Below are 18,870 nucleotides of genomic sequence, written 5' to 3' on the forward strand. Positions count from 1 at the left end.
GGAACACTTTCTGGTATGAGGTTACTGTCAAGCTGTCAAAGCAAAAAAAAAAAAAAAAAAGTTTTTTGTTTTGCAGCTCATTGCTAATGATTACGTAGAAAAGTTATTTTTCATCAGGTGCAAAAAGGCTGACCTTGCAGTGTGGGGAATAAAAGCACGAACAGGTTGAGGCAAACCCTCTGAGATTAGACAGATACAGGCCTTTGCACCGACAGAATACGTATGGTATACAGGCACGTGCAGAATGAAGGCAAAACAAAACACACTGTTGAAACCGCAACTAATAAAAGTAGCGCCAGCTTCAGAAATGCAAGTGTTCATCTTCTGACTCTAAAGTTCCCTCCTTGCTTACATATGGAAGTTAACCTCACAAAACCACTCTTCCTTCCTTAGGGAATCTAGGGTCCTAGACGAGGCCAGGGGAAAAAAAAAAAAGGGCAAAAAAAAAATTTTATATTTCCTGACTTTGGTATTGGTTGCAAAGGCAATACTAAACTGATGGCAGTGTCTTTATCTAAACACTCGTGCTAACATTTTTTCACTGTACAGCCGGATTCTGAGAGATTCGGAGTACTTCCTGAGCTTGACGAAACCTGGAATAGGAGCAGCACTAAGAATTACTGAGACTGTAGCCTTCATTAGAGGATTTGCTGCTAGCGTCCACTGAACAAGACCTGCCCCAATTATGTGTGGAAAAACTAATGTTTTGTAGTTGTCGAGGATCTCCTTCCTCTGGGCACAAATGCTGCCTCCTTACACGTCAGTTAGACTTTTTTTAGGAAGCCGGGAGGGTCGCTGTCAGGAGAGGACTGACCGACACATCCGCTCCGGCGCTGGCAGTGGGGCTGCAGCACGGGGTCTCGGCTCTGCACCCCACGCCTGCGCTGGGACTGGGGCACCGCACTTCTCCCCAGCTACCGCTCTGGGCTCTCTGGACTCTCCTCAATCTCCAACCCTTGCGCCAAGCTTTTCTACAGAAGCAGGGAGATCACAAGCACATTTTTCCACGAGCAGAAAACCACGTGACTCCTGGAGCTGGGATCTTAGCTACAAGGCTACGATTTCTTAGCAGGTTCCCTTTACAGGTGGGCTCCCACAGAGGAATAACCTTCAAAAACTTACCACAATGAGTGCAACAACAGACAGTGTATAGTAGATTGAATCTCTCAAGAGACTCCACGACGACAGTGCAACGACCTGGGAAAACAGGCAAAGAGAGGATGTCAGCCAGGCTCTCACCAGCACGACTGCCACGCTAACAGAGTGTGCCAAAGTCAAGCCCGTCATTCCGTGTGAGCTGTCCCCACGCACGCTGGGACACGAAGAGGAGACCCAAGCCAGGAAACGCGCTGGCCTTCTGCGGCTGCTCCAGGAACAGCCACTACGGAGACGGGGGGACGGCCAAATCTGAAGAATAAAAGGTTGGTTTAAAAACCTTAAGCCACCTCACCTTATGGGTGACAAGCAGCAGCACAGGGACTATATACGGCAAGTGAGGTGACACATAACACAGCTCTACGAACGAACGCCACAACTCGAAGAGCCAATAAACCAACATTGGTCACGGGCAGCGGATGACTTCCACGCAAAATGGCAGACATGCTAAATTACACCAGCGTCGTCAAAGCCACGGAAAGGGGAACCGAGTCCCAAGTATTTACGGATGACAGAGCAGTTTCTCAGCAGGCTATGACACCCTTTTCCCCCTGAAAGCCCTCCCGTACACGCACCACAGAGCCCGCAGCGGCAGTCCCTGCACGCTGAGCCGTCCCCCGGGTCTGGCTGCGTGCTGCAGCCGGAGGCGGCTGAACGGCAGGCGGGCACGGGGCGGCCTGCCGCGGAGGAGGCTGCGGGCGCTGCTGCTGTCAGGGCAGCGGCAAGGGGCTCAGCTTCACCAGCAGGACCCTTCTGTGCCAGCGCCGACGCTCAGCAGCGAGTGTCTCGACGGGGAACGGTCCCAGGAGATGAACAGCCCTGTCGAGTCTCTGGGACAGGACGCGACCACTCCTTCCACCCACCCCGTGGTTCGCATCTGGTTTTTGTACTAGTTTTCCCCAACCTGGGACTCCTGCCTTCCTTGAGAGAGGAAACCAACCTGAAACGCTGAGCAAGAGTACAAGGCGTGCAATGGTCCAGTCGGCAGGGGAGCACCACCAGGCACAGTCCCCAGCTGCTGGCTAGCAATGTGGGTCCTCCCCATCCTCGTCCTACCACCACGTGCCGACGTCCACCGCGAGCCCGGCTGCTGGTATCTCACACGCTAGGTTTCCAGGAATCTTAGGCTGCTGGACGATGGGCTTGTCCTTGCTAAAAACGTCAACGTGACCCATGCTGACTCAGTCGGGGGAGGATAACTTGAGCAACAGAAGTCGCGCTGCAAAACACGAGTCTGACAGCACAGAGCAGCCAGATCCCCAGCATGCTGCTAGCCTGAACCTTGGCAGAGCCACGGCTTCACCCACCACGCTGACGGGTATCACTACAGCTCCGTGTGCATTTGCACAGGTTTTGGGACAAACAGGCGAGTTAACACTCCAGCAAAGCATTAAGAACAAAAACCAGGAATTTATACGCAACAGAAGATAAAATGGGATTGCTGCGCAGTTCATTTCACTTGACACCTTGCAAAGCCACGGAAATGAGGAGGAATCGTCGCTGTAGGCTGAACGAGCCTGCAACTGAGATCTCAGAAGAACAAAATACCAGTGAATAAGTTAGCCTTTAACTTCATTAATAGTATTCAAAAGGGCAGATTAAAAGCAGTCATGTGGTGATAACATCTTCAGTATGATTCTACTTATTGCAGCCCTAGGAAGTCCCCTCAGTAGAAGCTTCTCCTCAAATCTTTATTTCCCGTTTCTGGAGCGCATTTCAAACACTGTGGGTCACATCCTTCACAGGTGTAAACCACAGGGTGGCAGATGGGAGATGGCTAATTTACACCAATTCGGATCTGGCCCCTGAAAGTATAAATGAATTTTCTGACCGCATCCTCCAGTCATGCTTGTGCATGAATTCACTCAAACAAACAGTAACTTCATTTTCATTTCTATGATATCTAAAGAAAGGTTCTATTCCAGAGTGCTAGCAAAAATAGTTTCCCAGATTTCTCTGCATATTAACTCTTACAATATTGGAATTTTCCAGAACTGCTGGCAAAACAAATGCTGTAAAAAGATACTGACCATTATACTTAAAAATCTTTGCAGCCTCTTAATACTATGGGGTTTTGAAATGGATGTAATTTATGCCCAGTGTAAAGTCTCTTTATGCAAGCATTGACATCTAAGAAACTCCTATCTGAAATAAAAAAGCGGGCCTCTAAAGTCCTTGAGTCAGATTAGATTTATACCAGCTGACAATACATTTCAATGCATGTAGGGATAGATGAATGGAGACGCTTTATGATGGAAATTTCCACATGTAGAAACCTGGAGTTGGGCTCATAATTCTGGTCAGAGATCCTTAATTAAATCTCACATCTTACAGTTAGTGGGCCCCTTCATTTTGATGGAGCAATTTTTGTGAGAGAGTTTACAAAATAATTTGACATTATTCCACTCAGCTTTTATGATGCTGCTTAAGGTCCTGTGCACTTCTCTCAGCATGGATGCTGGTGGGGATTTTACAGCTGTGAACTTAAGCTCTGCATAATAAAAGTTACAACATTTCTGAAACAAATGACAAACCCCATACGACCAGGCTTGCTGGCAACTGTCGCTATTCTATCTAATAAACTCTCTCCTGGGTATAAGGGGTGTCACCATGCGGCACAGCATACCTGCGAAAGCAAGGTGTCCCGGTTACTATGAGTCAAGCTAGTTCTTTGATATTCTACAATATTCACCTGTTCTTTGATATCCTACAATAATCTTGAAGGTAGTCTGCAATATTTTTCCAGGGAATTTTCCTCAGACACCTGAACGAGCACATTAAGATCCAGATGCTTAAGCGCAGCCGTCTAGCAGGGATCCGGTGCACCAAAGTCATAGACCAAGATACTGTGGGAATCGCAAGGACTCTTGCATTGATTTCAGATTGGATTGACGGGAACGTGCTCATGCCTGGGACTTGTACAGGCTGCTCACCATTTCACAGACATCCTAGTAGGTCTCCCTGATGCAGTAACTACGGGGCAATTAAATCTCAGCGCTCCTTAGGGTGCGAGTCATTTAGCTGAAGTCTTTGAACCATTTGATCACTGGGAAGAACAATCTGATACAGGAAAGCTGTGCACATAAGGTAACCATGCACCGAGGGTAAAAGGAGCTAATTAGCACTGAGGGAAATGGCAGTACTTTCAGCCTGCTGAAAAGAATCGTGTAGTCCAGTTACAACTGTCAAGACCTTGAATGCCTAGGTTGTACCGTATAGTCTTGCAGCAACCAAGGACCCCACACAAATCTTAACACACTGGAAACCACTTAAATTACAGTATAGCAGACTAAGGCAGAAAGGAAATCAGGGAAGCAATCAGCTTGGGCAAAAACATGAGCAAATTTGAGTTTTAAATCAGCAATACTGTAACCCAGAGGAGAGCAGGTCCTTCGGGAGCCGAGCATAAGGAGGCAGCTGTAAAAGCACCGATTGTCAGGTTACATGTTTCCTCCGTTCGAAGGAAGTACCCGAAATTCAAACCCCAGACGAGTGCCCGTTAGCCCTCTCTTGACTCCTGGGGACCGAATTTGGCATCCCCAGAGCTGAAAGGAAGAGCTCTTTAGTCCAGGCTTAAATGAGAGGAGCCCCCGACGAGTCCAACACAGATGAGGACCCACAGCGCACGCTCACCTGCATGCCACAGCATCATTCCTACAGGTAAAACGATCCGTAATAGATATTTGGGTTCTCATTGGCAAACTTTTGCCCTGCAAACTCTTACGTGTAACATTTACGACTCAGAACGCTTACTTCCCTTTTTGAAGGGCTGGAGAGCACAGAAATCACGATTTTATCAGTTCCAGCTTGATTTCTGCGGTTCTTAACTCCTGAAGCAGTGGCCCCGTGCAGCGCACACAGCCTCCTCCATCTAACGCACCCATGGAGATAAGCCACCAGGGCTTACTGAAAACCAGACACTGGCACCCAAGTCAGCTCCGGGCACCCGGGGCCTCAGCGGCAATATACTCCATGCCCCATCCTAGGGCTTCACCGTTTATCCTCTATAAAATTGACCCTTCTCTCTTCTGCTCTTCCAAATTATTTCTCTCCCGTTAGCAGCGCGGAAGCTCTTCTCCCATCCAGAAGAGAGCTGGCGACAGAGGCCATCCAGCCGCCTGTTTTAAAGCCTGCTACTTGCCTGCTCTCCCCGTTATGGTGATGGGCCCGAGACGAAGCGTGTGACGCAGAAGGCGGCTGCTGCTACCTTCAGTGAGGACGTCTGTGCTCCCGCTGCGGCCAACAAAGGGGCAAGGCAGTCCAGAGGGGTATGCGCTGCTGGGTAATTTCTCTGCTCAACTTTCCAGGGGAAGCACGTCGAATGTTATCTAAGCACATCCACGTTCTTCAGGGATCTTTTTCACTCTGAATTGTTCCAGGGCTTTTCCTCCTCCCGTTCTTTGCTTGACATTCTTGGGCCGAACGATCAGCTAAAAACACTGCCTGGAAATGCCAGGCTGTGGAAGCAATCTTCCTAATCTTGTTTCTCTGTTACCCTCTGGCACAGAAGGTCTAGATTTTCAGGTATTAAGAGCTATTAACTTAATTTGTTAATGTGGAGAGGCAGGAATGCTTGGGTGAGGGCGTCAAAAGATTGAAGACAATCCCCGTGGCGATTAGCCTTAAGGGTCTACAGAGATCAACAGAGATGCGCCGACGTGAATCCACCGCTCAGGGCCTCACAGCTGGAAGCATCTCCTTCCCGGCTGGCGCGCACACGGTGGCGTTGACTCCTCGTGTGTAGTTTGGTTCATTGATGTTAGATCTTGACAGAGAGATTGCTGTTCAGCAGAACGCCTTTTCGGGCAAAGACGAACGCTTCTCACGAGTTTTAAAGGGACGCGGTAGAACGTCTCTAATTCATTAGACGTAGTTTTAATACAAACGTATCTCCTACAGCGCTGCACCACAAGCAAATGTTCCTCAGTGACTGACCACGGTCGCTATTTTGGGTAGGCCTTCCGTGCAGCTCTGGGGTCCAAGGGCGCTTCCAAATTAATCACCGGTCTGGAATTTTACTCCACCAAGTTTGAACGAGGCTGTACTGAGAGCCACAAAGCTCTCTCCTGGAGAAGCAGCTTTTTCTTTTAATGGTCAGCCACAGCCTGAAAGATGACTGTAAACTGAGACAGCCTGACCTGGCAATGCTGCAAGGCAGGTTAAGAAAAGAGGCAGCAAACACAAGTCCCTCTTCCCTGCTGCCCTCTTTCCCCCTCCCCAGAGACGGGAAGCCAAGGGAACACGTACCGCTGCCAGGCTCTGCTAGGCTGGGGGCGAGAGGAGCGGGCAGGCGACTGGGTGGCTTCACAGCAGATGCTGCTCCCTCAAGTTTTCGTTCGACACATTTAAATTCTCATCAAGGGCTTGTCAAAAGGCATCCAGAAGCAGAGAATCTGGGTCAGTCTTCATGCTGCCCCTCTTTGACGTGGACTGCACAGAAGCAATTAGGGAAGCTCTTGCATCACCCTAACAGAGGCTGGGACCTGGTTTTTGGATGCTCGTCTGTGCTGACCGACAAAGCTCTTGCTCGCTGTGATACCTTGCAGGCACCCTGAAACATCACGACCAGCCAGCAGCGTGCTGTGTCGGCCTCTTCCATCAGCTCCAGCAAGACACGCAGTGGGAACCTCCTCGCACGCTACTCCCGGTTTGCAGGAGCTACCCTCGGAGCCGGGGGTGGCTCTTAAAGCCTAGCAGGGTCCCCTCCCGAAGGTGGTGTTTTCCTGACACTACTGTTCAGCAAACCCTTGACACAACTCCAGATCAGCCCTGTGATAATACAATAGGATCTCACGTCAAAGTGAGATAAATGACTAACTGTTGGCCGATGTTACAGTAAGTAGCGAACTCAGGTGGAGATCGGGGACAGATTTTCAGGGAAATCAGACCGGCAGTAGTTTGAAGTTAATATATGTCTTATGCGTTTCAAATTGTACAAAAATAAAAAGGGCTCTACCTCAGGTACCAGTTCTCATCCTGAAGAGGATGGGAAGATGATCTCCAGCAGCTCTTTACTTCCTCGTGGCTGGCAGAATTCAGTCCCCAGCACAGCCCCGGTTTTTACCTCACAGCAACGAAACCCACGCGCTGCTGCAACCCACTGAAGAGAGACAGGTCACCGCAGAGCCCAGCAGCTGAAGTATCGGAGCCACCGCCGAAGAGAACTAGGAAGGGAGAAGCCTCAGGGCGCATACACATTGTGCTGTTCACCCATCCAGATGCAACCCATGCACAGTTCCAGACCGTGGCAGTGATACTGCTTAGTGTGGTGGGGATCCCAGTCCCTCCTCTGCCCAAACACGACCCCAGTAACAACCAAATCGGCGTTCATTTAAAGAGAGCCTGCTGGGCTCACACAGCCTACCATCAACTCCAGTGGGTCGAGAGCTTCAGGAAGAGAATTACCTACAGTCCACCATGAAATCTTCACTTACTGATGGGTTTCATCGTTGTTAACTGCATTGGTAATAACAGTGATACTGGTTGAGGTTTAATTTTACCTGCTCTGCATGAATATAAATGGCAGATGTCTTAGCAATAAATGTCATTATTGGATCTTAATGACCTTATGCAAATCCAACCAATCATCCTGAAGTCACAGCTGCTCAGCCAAGCCAAGCAGAAAATTAAAATATCTTCCACGAAACGACCGAGACACTTTCTCCACCAGGTACGTGGGAGAGAGGGAAATGACTTGATCGGACACAGCAAAACCTGCCTACAAGGACGGATCCTTGTATGCCAGACATTTATGTTAAAGATAGAACCGTGCTTCATTTGCAAAATTAAAGTCATGAGCAGTTTATCATCCGTGTCAGTGCTGGGTAGAAATAAGAAGAAAAATCTACTTCACCATGCTGAGGTAAAATTTGATACGTTCCACTGCCTTTTATTCGGTTAAATACAGTCTAAGGTTCATTCAAATCCGAAAAGTCATAGCAGTTAAGGAGATACGTATGTGAACGAGACAGAAATAAAGGGATTCCTACAGTCCCTACAAATGGTGGCACTTAAAAATCATGGAGCTTTTCTGGACTACGACCAAACCCCTGGGGCAGCTCCTCGAAGCCCTTACATCGTTACAAAGACCGGCACCGATGAGCCAGGGCTGCTGTCCACCACAGAGATGGCCGCTCTCACACAGACAGAGCTCTCCCTGCAACAGAGCTCTGGCATCTTCCCGGGCACGTACATCTCACATGGGGTGAACACCGACAGCACCCAACCTCCCTCGCCAGATAAGCCACCGAGCTTCCTCCAGTGCAAGCAGAGGACCACGATACGCCACGGCTCGCTCCCGGTCCCGCTCCTTAGGTCCCGCGTGCGCTTGCGTGCGGACGCAGGTCCAGCTGACGAGTTGCTCCCGCGCATTGGGCAATGGCAGGCAAGTCTCCGAGCCTTTGGAAACTGGTCCTGGCCTAGAGTCGGTGGCTGACCTCAGGGTCAGCTCACACTTCCAGGGACAGCTTGCGAGCGGGCTGCGAGCCAGATGCATCACGGGGCTGGTGGCCACAGCACACTGCTCCGCGCAGTCCACACCTTGAGGGACCCTCTCCTGTCCCGTGACCAATGCACCGACCTGAAGCACCCCTCGTAAGACAGCAGCTCAAACCAGAGAAGCTAAAAAGGCCCCTCAGATTTTGTGCTTGTCAATCTGTATGGAAAAGCAAGAAAAGCCAAATTCTTTCTGCCTGTCTTGACAGCAGCCTGGGAAATCCCGACTTCTGCGAAGCCGAATATCCCGGACCGCCTTTGGTGAATCTGTCAAGGGTCTCACTCTCCGGGACAGCCCTGACAGGGACTGATCTCTCAGGGCTTCTCAATTTCCCTTGACAGGGCACAGGCTCTGCCTTTTAACTTTGCCGTTTATTATTTTAAGAACTCCTTGCTCAGCTCAGGTAATCACAAGGAACCGGCCACCTGCCTGCTCATCCTCGCCCGTCATGATATCAATGAAGCATCACATATTAATGTGAGAGAGTGACACTGCCTTATTTGTATTCATCTCTATATTAAATTAGGCAGTAGATCCGTCTATGACTTCCAGCAAGAAGACACTGCAGAGCCTCTGCACGTTTCCCGGCAGACACATCCACGTATGTTACACTAAAGAAGAGAGCTAGCCTGGAGGGTGAGGTGTTCACCTGGGACCGAAGCAACGCAGTCCTTGTTCTGCCCCCAGCCCTGTGGCCTAAGCTCGGGTGAGTTAATGAAGCAGCCTCCCTTCCTCGTACAGGAGATAAAAGAATTTTTGTGCCCAGCAGCAGCACTGGAGAATAAATGCATGTGGGACCGCACGGGGCTGAAATCCTTCAGAAATGGGGGACCCACAAATGTGTCAGATACCCACGTACTGAGCTGTTGCACTGCGTTCATTGCTCACTCATACCCACCTTGTTCATGTGCAACTCTCTTTTGACAGTTTTTCTCTCTGTTTAGCTCTTTTTTGCCCTAGTGTTAATCAGCTTACCAGCATCCACTTGTTTTGTTTGCCGCTGGAAACCATTCGTTAGCCTGCCCAGCAGTACCTGGAGCCCTTGCTTCCACCAGCGTCACTCCCACAGCAAAACATGGGGCTGTGCCTGAGCTGAGAGGCACGGGCTAGAGGTGTAGGGCTAAACCTATCCAGGACTTGGCACGGTTTAGAGGGTGGCGAGTTCCTGGTGGCACTTTGACCCACTCCGTAATTCAGACACGGAATCAGCCGAGCAGGTCCAGCAGGATCTCAGAGGCTGCCCATCGGTCCTCAAACATCGGAGGCTCCCAGCCCTCACCAGTGGGACGTTTTTCCTGGCGTCTCAATTGCGCCTTCCTGGCTGCAGCCTTCACCCACGTCTGAAGTCTGCCACGTGTCTTCTGGCCGCATCCTTCCACGCTATTGCCCTTTTGGGGATGCTCCTCCAATGCATTTCACACCTTCTCCGAGGTCATTTCACCTCGAACAAGCCTCCCGGCACCTGCTTGGTAAAATGCCCCACGAACCGGAGTCACAATCCTTCCTGTCGCTGAAGACGACAAATCCTGCCAGAAGGGACGGCAGTGTTTCCGCCGGCTCCGGAGGCAGCCCCCCGAGGACGCAGGCAGGGTGGAGGCAGGTACCCCCTGTCGCGAGGCAGCCCGCGGCACCTGGCAGGGCTCGGCCGCCGGGAAAAACAGCAAAGGGAGAGCTAAAGGTGACGTCTGTGCTTCAGAGGCTGCAGACTTTGTGCTGTCTGAAAGGTCGCGACCAAACAGAAGGTGGGAAATAGCAACCGCGTGTTTAGTATTCTGCACACACTTTCTCTCTCGCACGCGCTGTTAAGTGTATCAGTCCTATAGCAATTATAATGAAGACACAAGGCAGGAAGGAATTTCTTAAGGTAATTACTGCCATCTTCCAGCAGTGTTTACAAAGAGAGGAACTGCCTGACCATCAGGACCTGCAAGTCAATTTTCACAAAACTTCCCTTGTTTCAGGCACTATTACATCCTACCTGCAATGAGCAAATCAGTCAGGCAGGACCCAATAATCACTAGCTGCAAATCAAATACAGCAGAGATCACAGGGTATACTTTTCCCCCTTGCTGCTTCCCCAGTGATCATCGGCCAGACTCAGACATGAACCTGCGAGTCAGTCACGCTTATTCCCACTTCACGGTCCCTGGAGGGAACAGCAACATCAGCGAGAGCAAGGTCCAAACACCTCCGGGTGTTCCGCGAGGAGCTGGGGTCAGAGAGCTGCAGAGGCGTGAGAAACCGCAGCAAAGGGAAAGCTCTCCACGCTGGCTGGAGCGGCCTCCTGCTCCAGCCGGGACAGCCCCGTTGGTGAAGGATCGGCGAGGCTGGCTGCCAAACCGCCCGGCAAATGCACAAGGGACTATCTCATGACAGCGCAGCAGGACCCCCTGATCCCGCGTCCCCTCCTAGCACGCCGAACCGCTCTGCAACAGCTGAAATTTTAGGCAGATTCCTGCGCGGAAAGCCACTGCCACCTGCGCAGCCTTCCTGGAAAGCTGGCAGGCAGTCGACATCAGGCGAAGGCTCCCGTGCTGGGACTAACAGCACAGTAGGATGTCCTGGACCGAATGCTAGGGAGCAGACGGAGACGCTCCCTTCTGTACCCCACGGTGATGTCTCCCTGCTGTTGACACGCTGGGGTCACGGCTGTCCCAACATCCCAGGACGCTACGAGTATCCAGCTTGGTCCCCTGACCATAATCTTTACTGAGGACCTCCTGGCAGAGACACCGGAGTCCCGCAATTGTAGCAGTCGGGCTTGCTCGGGGCTTTGACCAATACTGAACACCCCTCCCAAGTGAACCTAAGCGAAACATAAAATCTGAGCATGGGTCAGGCCAAAAAAATTCCAGGCCTTAAAATCCATGTCTCTCTAAGCCAGTTATTGCTGAGCAGCTCTGATCTAATGGACTCACCGGGAGGAAAGCTTCCTTCCAATTACCAGCCCCCTAATTTTACCACCGGTTAGCCACTCTCTGCAGAGTTCAACCGTCACTCCGGCTCCCAGTTTGTACATTGCGGACCAACTCAATTTACTCTCATTATTTCCCCAAGAAGATTTGCTTTTTTAAGCAGCTCTTGATATTTTCGTTACCGCGGCAGCAATCCGTCTCTGTGACATTCTCAGAATGGAAACGGTGGACACTCTCCAAACCTCAGGACAAAGCCAAAAATATTTCCCTGCTCAATTCATACTCATAATCGCCCATGAGTTATTCAGATCAGCATGTCTTTTTAGCTCAGGTTCCCGCAGAGCCAAGGCAGCAGGACCCCGAAGACCTGCATTTGCAGACGTCTCCTGGACCGCGGGCGATTCTGTGCAGGATTCGCAGCAGAATTCAAGGACAACTGTAGACATGGTACAGGAAGGCGTGCACAGGGTAAACCTTTCCCAGTCTCCTCAGACTGGCCAGTCCTTGTCAGACATGAAAACAGATTTTGTGATTTCCCTTGCTTTTATACTACAAATGATTTACGAAAAAATCCTACCAATGGTAAGTCCAACAGTATTGATCTGTGTGTGAATTTTGACAGAGAAAACTCGACCTCAAATGGTGACGATGTTTAGCGGCGATTAGGAACTAGACTTGTTTTGATGCCGACAGGAATCCATTTTCAACTCTTCTGATTGCCTCTCCTATTTTGTATCCTACTATCAAATGTAACTCTGTGAAGAAGGTTTTGAAATGCTAATATAAAAAAATCACAGCAACTTCTGCGATGGCCAGACCCGTCCTGGATCATTCACCATCCAGACAGCAATCCTGGCACCCAGTCTGCCCATAACACCAGTCCCCATCGCATCTTCCTGAAGCAAAAGACAGTCTTCTATGAGTACTGTCATGTCGTCCCCGGGCCTGAGAGGAGCTTCCTATAAACACCTCACCAATGCCAAACCCTTCCTATGCCCACACAGCCCATAAACCGCTCACTACGTGTCAAGCAGCTGGCTTGCTGCGTCCACATTGCTGCTCCGTCACGGTTTCCTTGTGCTTTCCCATCTGCCCGCTCTGTTGTCTCCCGTCGTACACTCCGATCACCAGCTTTCAGGCTCAAGAGCTATGTTCTGGCTCCGTACTTGCGTAACGCGCAGTACCGTGGAGTTTTAATCCACGACTGAGGCTGCTAGGTGCTACCACAACAGCCACAAGGACCTTATGAGGGGAAAAACCAAAAAACCATCAGTAGGTCCCATGTCACTGACCTCACTGTGCGCTTTCTGGTTCCACTCAGACGCCAGGCCCCTGACACCACAAAGTCTAGGCTTGCACGCCTCACCAGACAGAAATGATGCGAGCAGCCCTGCTTCAAGCGAAGCATTTATCAGCCCCTTCGCTAAACTGGCGCCCAGTTTAATGCAGGAATACCGATTTCATGCATGCTGCTGGCCTAGTTCTGGGAAATAAAAGTTACTTTGGGAACGACAAAATGCTTGTAGAGCTGGTCAGACCCCTCCAAAAGGAGACCAAAAGGGTTATGGTGTAAGAGGTACCTCTGACAGAGCTTATTCACCACACACAGGTTGATGCTATACAGCAGCATCGTGGAGCCAAGGCATGACACTCACAGAGAACAGGACAAAGTCACCTTCACTGTTTTCTGGTTAACAAATAGACTGCGTGGTTAACACAAACCATGTTTGCTCGCACAACGGCTACAAACCTGCTATAAATCCGCAAGTCCCCGATTCCCAAGATAACACCACTTGTGTTAAAGGGGGAGCTGGAAAGGAACCTAATCTGCTTTATCACCCAGAGTCGCTCTGTGGCCTGCCAGCGCCAAACATCCCAGCAGGAAAACTCCAGGGAAAAGGAGCGCTCCGCTGCGTTTACAGTGGGCGAACACCCTCCTCGACTGCTCTGACAAAACACAAAAAAGGAGGCAGGAGGCAGAGGAGCCCGTTCAGCCGCCGGCCCAGACCGCAGCAGGGAAGGGAGCAACTTCTGTTGCCAGCCTTGCAGCTGGGAGCACCGTCTATATTCTGGGGGTGTGCAAGGACTTTCCCGGGGCATACAGAAAGGCTGCAGCCCCTCAACTTTGAGGACCCTTGGGCAGCACCTCTATATTAACTGATGCATCTCTGTCCTGGAACTCCATCGACATCTTTCTGCCCTGCCTGCAGTCTAAGCTGCTGACTGACTGCCTGACTTTCTGCAGGACAGCGGGAACGGCACTGCCAGCATCCTCCCTCCGCTCTTCCGATACGTGGGGTTTCACCTACACGTGGCCATGCCAGCAGCTCTACGTTCCCACCAGGACCACAGCCTTGACTTCTGCGACAAATTCTGTCTTCAGCTGAAGTTTCAGTGCTGGATCCTTGTCTGGCTTATTACTCCGTCCCTTTCTTGCTTTCAAACCTGCAACACACTTCTAGCGGTGAAAGAGCAGGCCCACAGTCACTATAAAACGTTGCCAGCACAAAAAACCATCGTGCCCCGGACTGCAAGAGCAGTGTACAGTCCCGACAGTTGGCAAAGTTCTCCTTAAACTATTTCTCCACAGTTTTACATGTTTTCCACCGATGGTCACAGACCAACGAAGAAAAAAAACCCAACATTCCAACTCTCCCCTCCCAAAACTCCTCCACAATCCAGAAGGGGAAAAAAAAAAACAACCAAAAAAAGCTCATGAACGCAATCCTAAAGCCAAAGGTAACGACTCCAGCCCGAATTACTCGTTGTCAGTGAAATTAAAGCTTAAAAGATTAAGACGCATGCAAGCTAACTGTATGACAGAACTAGGTTAAAAATAGATTACAGAAGTCCCAGTCTCTTCAACAAACAGTGTTCTACCTGGCTATTAGATCTCGGCTCAGTTTCCTCGTCTCAGCTCTTCACTACTTGTAACACCGGTTCCTTAGGTATATTTTCACACTGAGATAAAACTGAGCGCACGTCAGCTGATGATTCTGAGAGGCATCCTCAGCTTACACAAGGGTTTACCGTGACTCGGACAGAGGGGAGCCTTCTGAATTTAATTTATTTCCTCAGGTAAAAGAATACCACCGGAGCAGATGGAGGCAGGTCAGACAGTCAAGGCAGTCCTTTTTTACTCCAGTACATTGAGGCATGACACCTGGCCACCAGCTAGACGCCTTGACAGAAGAAATAACTGGAAGAGCCTCTAAAAAACCATGAACGTCTCCGGCACAACCCAGCATTCACGGTCCCCTGCTCCACCCAGAGCAGCCCGTCGTGTTCCAGGGAAAGGTGAAATAAAGAAACTAGAACTCAATTGAAAAACGCAGCAGTTAAATGGTAATTAACAAATCAAGCTAAGCAGATTAAAAATTACTGTTTAACGCTGGAGTGACTTGTAACTCATGGTTATCCTGCTTTCACTTAGGCACTTTTCACTGCCCTCTTCTCATCCTTCATCCTCTCCTGCAACACTGCAAGAGGCTGCGGTTTAGCGCCGGATGAGGACAGAGGAGTGGATGACATGCCAGAGAGAGCAGCGGAGCTGCAAAAAAAGAGAAGAATCTGGACGGGGGAATTTTCAAAACTGAACAAACCCTGCTTGTGCTGGCTTGAATGAGAGCTGAGTTGAGCACGCATTGACTGCTTCCCAGAATCCCACATCCTTGCCGCCAAGGATGACGAGAGGGCAGTGGAAGGAGGGGAGAATTTGTGAAGCACAAACGTGACAGGGAAAGACAGGACAGAGCGACTGAGGCTTGGAGGGGACCCCGGGCTAAGGTCAACCTCCCCGTACACAGTTGGTTTGCAATCACGGGAAAAGCCTAATACAACCCATCACAACGCAGACGGCAGACTCCATGCCTGTATCACTTCCCTGCTATCTAGCACCCATCCCCGCGAAACGTTGCTGAACTTATGTTTGCAGGGCTGCATCTGCCACCATTCCCTCTCCTGCAGCATTCTCTTCCTTCCTCGTACCCGCTCGTTGCCAGTCGAAAGCAAAGCAGGCACAGCAGCTAAATAAACAGTGTTTGGGTTATGTGACTTAGCTGTGCAACTGGAAGAACATGCACTAGTGTCACAGGTATGCGGACAACCGAGGAAACAGCTACAGACACATCCAATCGGCACTGCATCAGCATCTGGGGAATGAGGACAGCTCTTAATATATTTCCCTATACTAAAACCATCTACGGCTTAAAAATTGCACCTACCGCCTAGATGAAATGAGGCAAATCTTCCTCGGTGTGTGTGTGTGCATGCAAGACATCAGCAGAATATTGCAAGAGGATGCAAGAAGGAAGAAGGAAAAGCTTCTAAGGCTCACTGCCACAGCCAAGTGGGCAGCACTCAGCCATTCACAAGGTTAAACTTTCTCTCTCTCTATGCCTTGGTCAGAGACTTCAAAACACATCAGAGGTTGAGTTCTTCAGCCTCCAGAGGCCCAGTTTAAGACATTTTAAAAAGAGATCTTATTTTCAGAGTGTGGATGCTAGTTTAGAACGTCCAGCCTTTACAGGCGGTTTTGGTTTGGCCATCAAAAACGCAGGCAGCCGGCATCGATTGTCACTTTTTGAAAACTGGTCCTCCTGTGCCAAGGATAAAGACCTCGGGAGACGTCATTGCTCATATCGGTGAGAAGAGACAGAAATTAAAAAAAAAAAATCCCGCCAGTCCAGAATCCTCACTGGTGATCTGCAAAGTGTCATCAACACTAATCGGAAGAGAAAATCAAGTCGCTTTCAGGCTACTGGAACACACATTTCTACTCTTCAGCAACAAACCATGGCACAAATATTTTTTATATAATCTAGAACCAACTTGGCTTTTAAATTAGTAAGAAGCCCACCAACTCTTAAGGGTCTGATGTGTAGAGGTGTCTCTGACCTATACTGGATTTGAAACTTTTTCAAATTTTCAGCACTGTTTAAAAACAGACAAGGGAGACAAGGGGTTTATAATACTAAACACTAACAGGAATGTCTTTATGGTTGTTTAAAGCAATTTTGCTTGCTTGCATTTGTTAATCCTTCCCTAGAGTCTGTAAGACACAGACCATCAGCTTTGGGCTGGCGCACCACAGCCACATGGTTAATCTCCCCAGCCTGTTGACATTATTCAAACCAATCCATTTTCCAGCCCAACTTTGTCCTTCCTGGCTGGGCCACAAAGAAAAAGGGAGCACAACGATACATTAAAGCTCATTTTCATCTACATCAATTGGTTTTGAGCATGGGAGCAGCTCTTCAGGAGCGTTACAACACTACCACAATTATGTGGAAACCCTAAAGTGAAGCGTAACAGCAGAGGGTATAAACAAGTTGTGTGGCTTTTAGACACCCACCCTGCAAGCAGCTCAGTCTGCAGAAATGAGTCTGGCTGCCATCGCCTGCAGGACCGGGGCTCCAGCTACCAAGGTGATAAATTCCTTAAAATTTCAAAATTAAATACATAAGTAACGAAACGAAGTGGAAGCTTTTCCAATTACTGCCTTGCTTGAGGGCTTCTGGCAGCCCGCTCCCAAGCTCCTTCAGACTGGCTGCTAAGCACGGAGCACTTTCCCCCTTCGCGCAGCACCGGCTCCCAGCAGCATCTTCCCACGTCAGCCAGGGCAAGAGACAGGCAGGGCTCAGCCGGGGACCAGCGCAAACCCGAGTGGGTGCCTGCAGGCGAGGTGGCTGAGATCTCCACGGCTCGTGACACCCATGTCCAGCACGCTCCGAGCGCGGATGGGGAAGCCTCCTACCCCGACAGCAGAGCTGACAAGCACCGCAGGAGCGCGTCGAACCGAGATGCAGCGCAGCCCGAGACCTGCTGGGTGTTTGGAGCAAGGAGAGCGCACGGGCACGGGGCCGGGGAGCGGGGGGAGCTTCCCATTTTAGACTTGCCGTGCTGGGTAAGGGAGCCGTGCTATCGGCCTTTTAATGGACTTCAGAGATGCGTCCAGAAGGAAGCCTCTCGCGGCGGCTGCACCTCTGCTGGGATTACGAAGGAGGGGTGGTGGGGTCCTCCAGCCGCGGGCAGAGTAAGGGCAGATGCGAAGCAAGCGCTCCAGCATGAACTGCCCCTGGGGTACATCAGGTCTGCAGCTGGCGGAGGAGATGGAACAGCAGAAAATGCGATTGCCCTGGCTCTAGAGCAGGCTCCTGTACCTCCAAAGGTGCCTCTCTGGCACGGCTAAAGTTAGCCAGGAGGAGTCAGGTCAAGGAGCCACAGAGCAGAGGAGCGGGGAGAGGAGAAGGGATCTAGACCACTGTGGGACTGGGGGAAAGCTGGACGCTTGAGAGGCAGCTATGGGGTGGATCCCCGATCTGGGGGGAAAACCCGTCTGGAGAAAGCTTTTCTCTCAAGCCTCAAGAAATGGCGGGTGGGGGTGGGCTGGAAGACAGATCGAATGGAAAGAAACCTGGAGCGTCTGGGTGCTTAGAAGGAACATCACCACGCTAGCAAAAGCAAGTGCTAAATGTTAGGAGATGAAGTAGTTAAGTCACTTGCTTAATTCAGGTCAAGAACGGTCCCTAGGGACGACGCCAGGGCTCATGACGACAGAGGTGTTTTGCGTGTCCCCTTGCAGAAGGTGGAACATGAGCTGGGACCTAGGAGAAGAAAAGGGGCTCACACGGCTAAAGCAGCCGAACGCTCCAACGGAGAGCTGGGCTGTACGGACGTTGAGACGGCCACTTAAACCAAGGTCAGCCCTGCAAGGAAACCCTCGTGCAACGCTGAGGCGGAGCAGCAGGAGCAGTGGGAGCAGCATCTGGAGCCAGAGGGAGCTGCCCTCTGAACACAGAACATGCCACAGGATGCTATACGTTCAGGGATAAACACGGGCCCGTGCCAGCTCTAATTGGCCCCTAAAATGACAAGTTATTCTTTTGTATTTAATCTCTCTGTGCTTTGTTTCCCCATCTTTAAAACACCCCTTCATCTCACAGAGGTTTGGGGAAAATATAATTAATTGTTCATCAACTGCTCAGATACAATAGCGATGAGATCGGCAGAAGTTCAAGAGGAAATTAATAATTCTGCCTCTGGAACAGGGCTTGAATAGAGCCTGGTAAATAAGGCAGAAGGGCACACACTGAACAATGAAGAGAAAACAAAATAATGAATAGCTGCTCATTAAGTGAGCAAAGTCCATTCTGTGCACTGAGGGAGGCAGGGACCCTGTGGAGAAACCAGCATGGGATCCTGTAATTAAAGGTTGTATAATAATGCATACGCACCAGGGGGGCAAATTAAGGTTGCACAAGAAACCTTAACGTTGCTATTTTCTAACATGCCAGTGTTTGACTT

General features: G+C 50.2%; 1 protein-coding gene across 1 annotated transcript in view; it reads right to left on the minus strand.

The window, feature by feature from the left end:
• The window catches only part of SLC24A3 (solute carrier family 24 member 3), a 154,011-nt gene that overhangs the window by 30,436 nt on the left and 104,705 nt on the right, over nt 1-18,870 (minus strand). The window contains exon 7 of the mRNA XM_050895013.1: nt 1,123-1,197. Within this exon, the coding sequence (XP_050750970.1) occupies nt 1,123-1,197 (75 nt within the window). The remainder of the gene's footprint in view (nt 1-1,122; nt 1,198-18,870) is intronic.

This window comes from Gymnogyps californianus, chromosome 3 (genome assembly GCF_018139145.2).
Source record: "Gymnogyps californianus isolate 813 chromosome 3, ASM1813914v2, whole genome shotgun sequence".
Taxonomy (NCBI): Eukaryota; Metazoa; Chordata; class Aves; order Accipitriformes; family Cathartidae; genus Gymnogyps; species Gymnogyps californianus.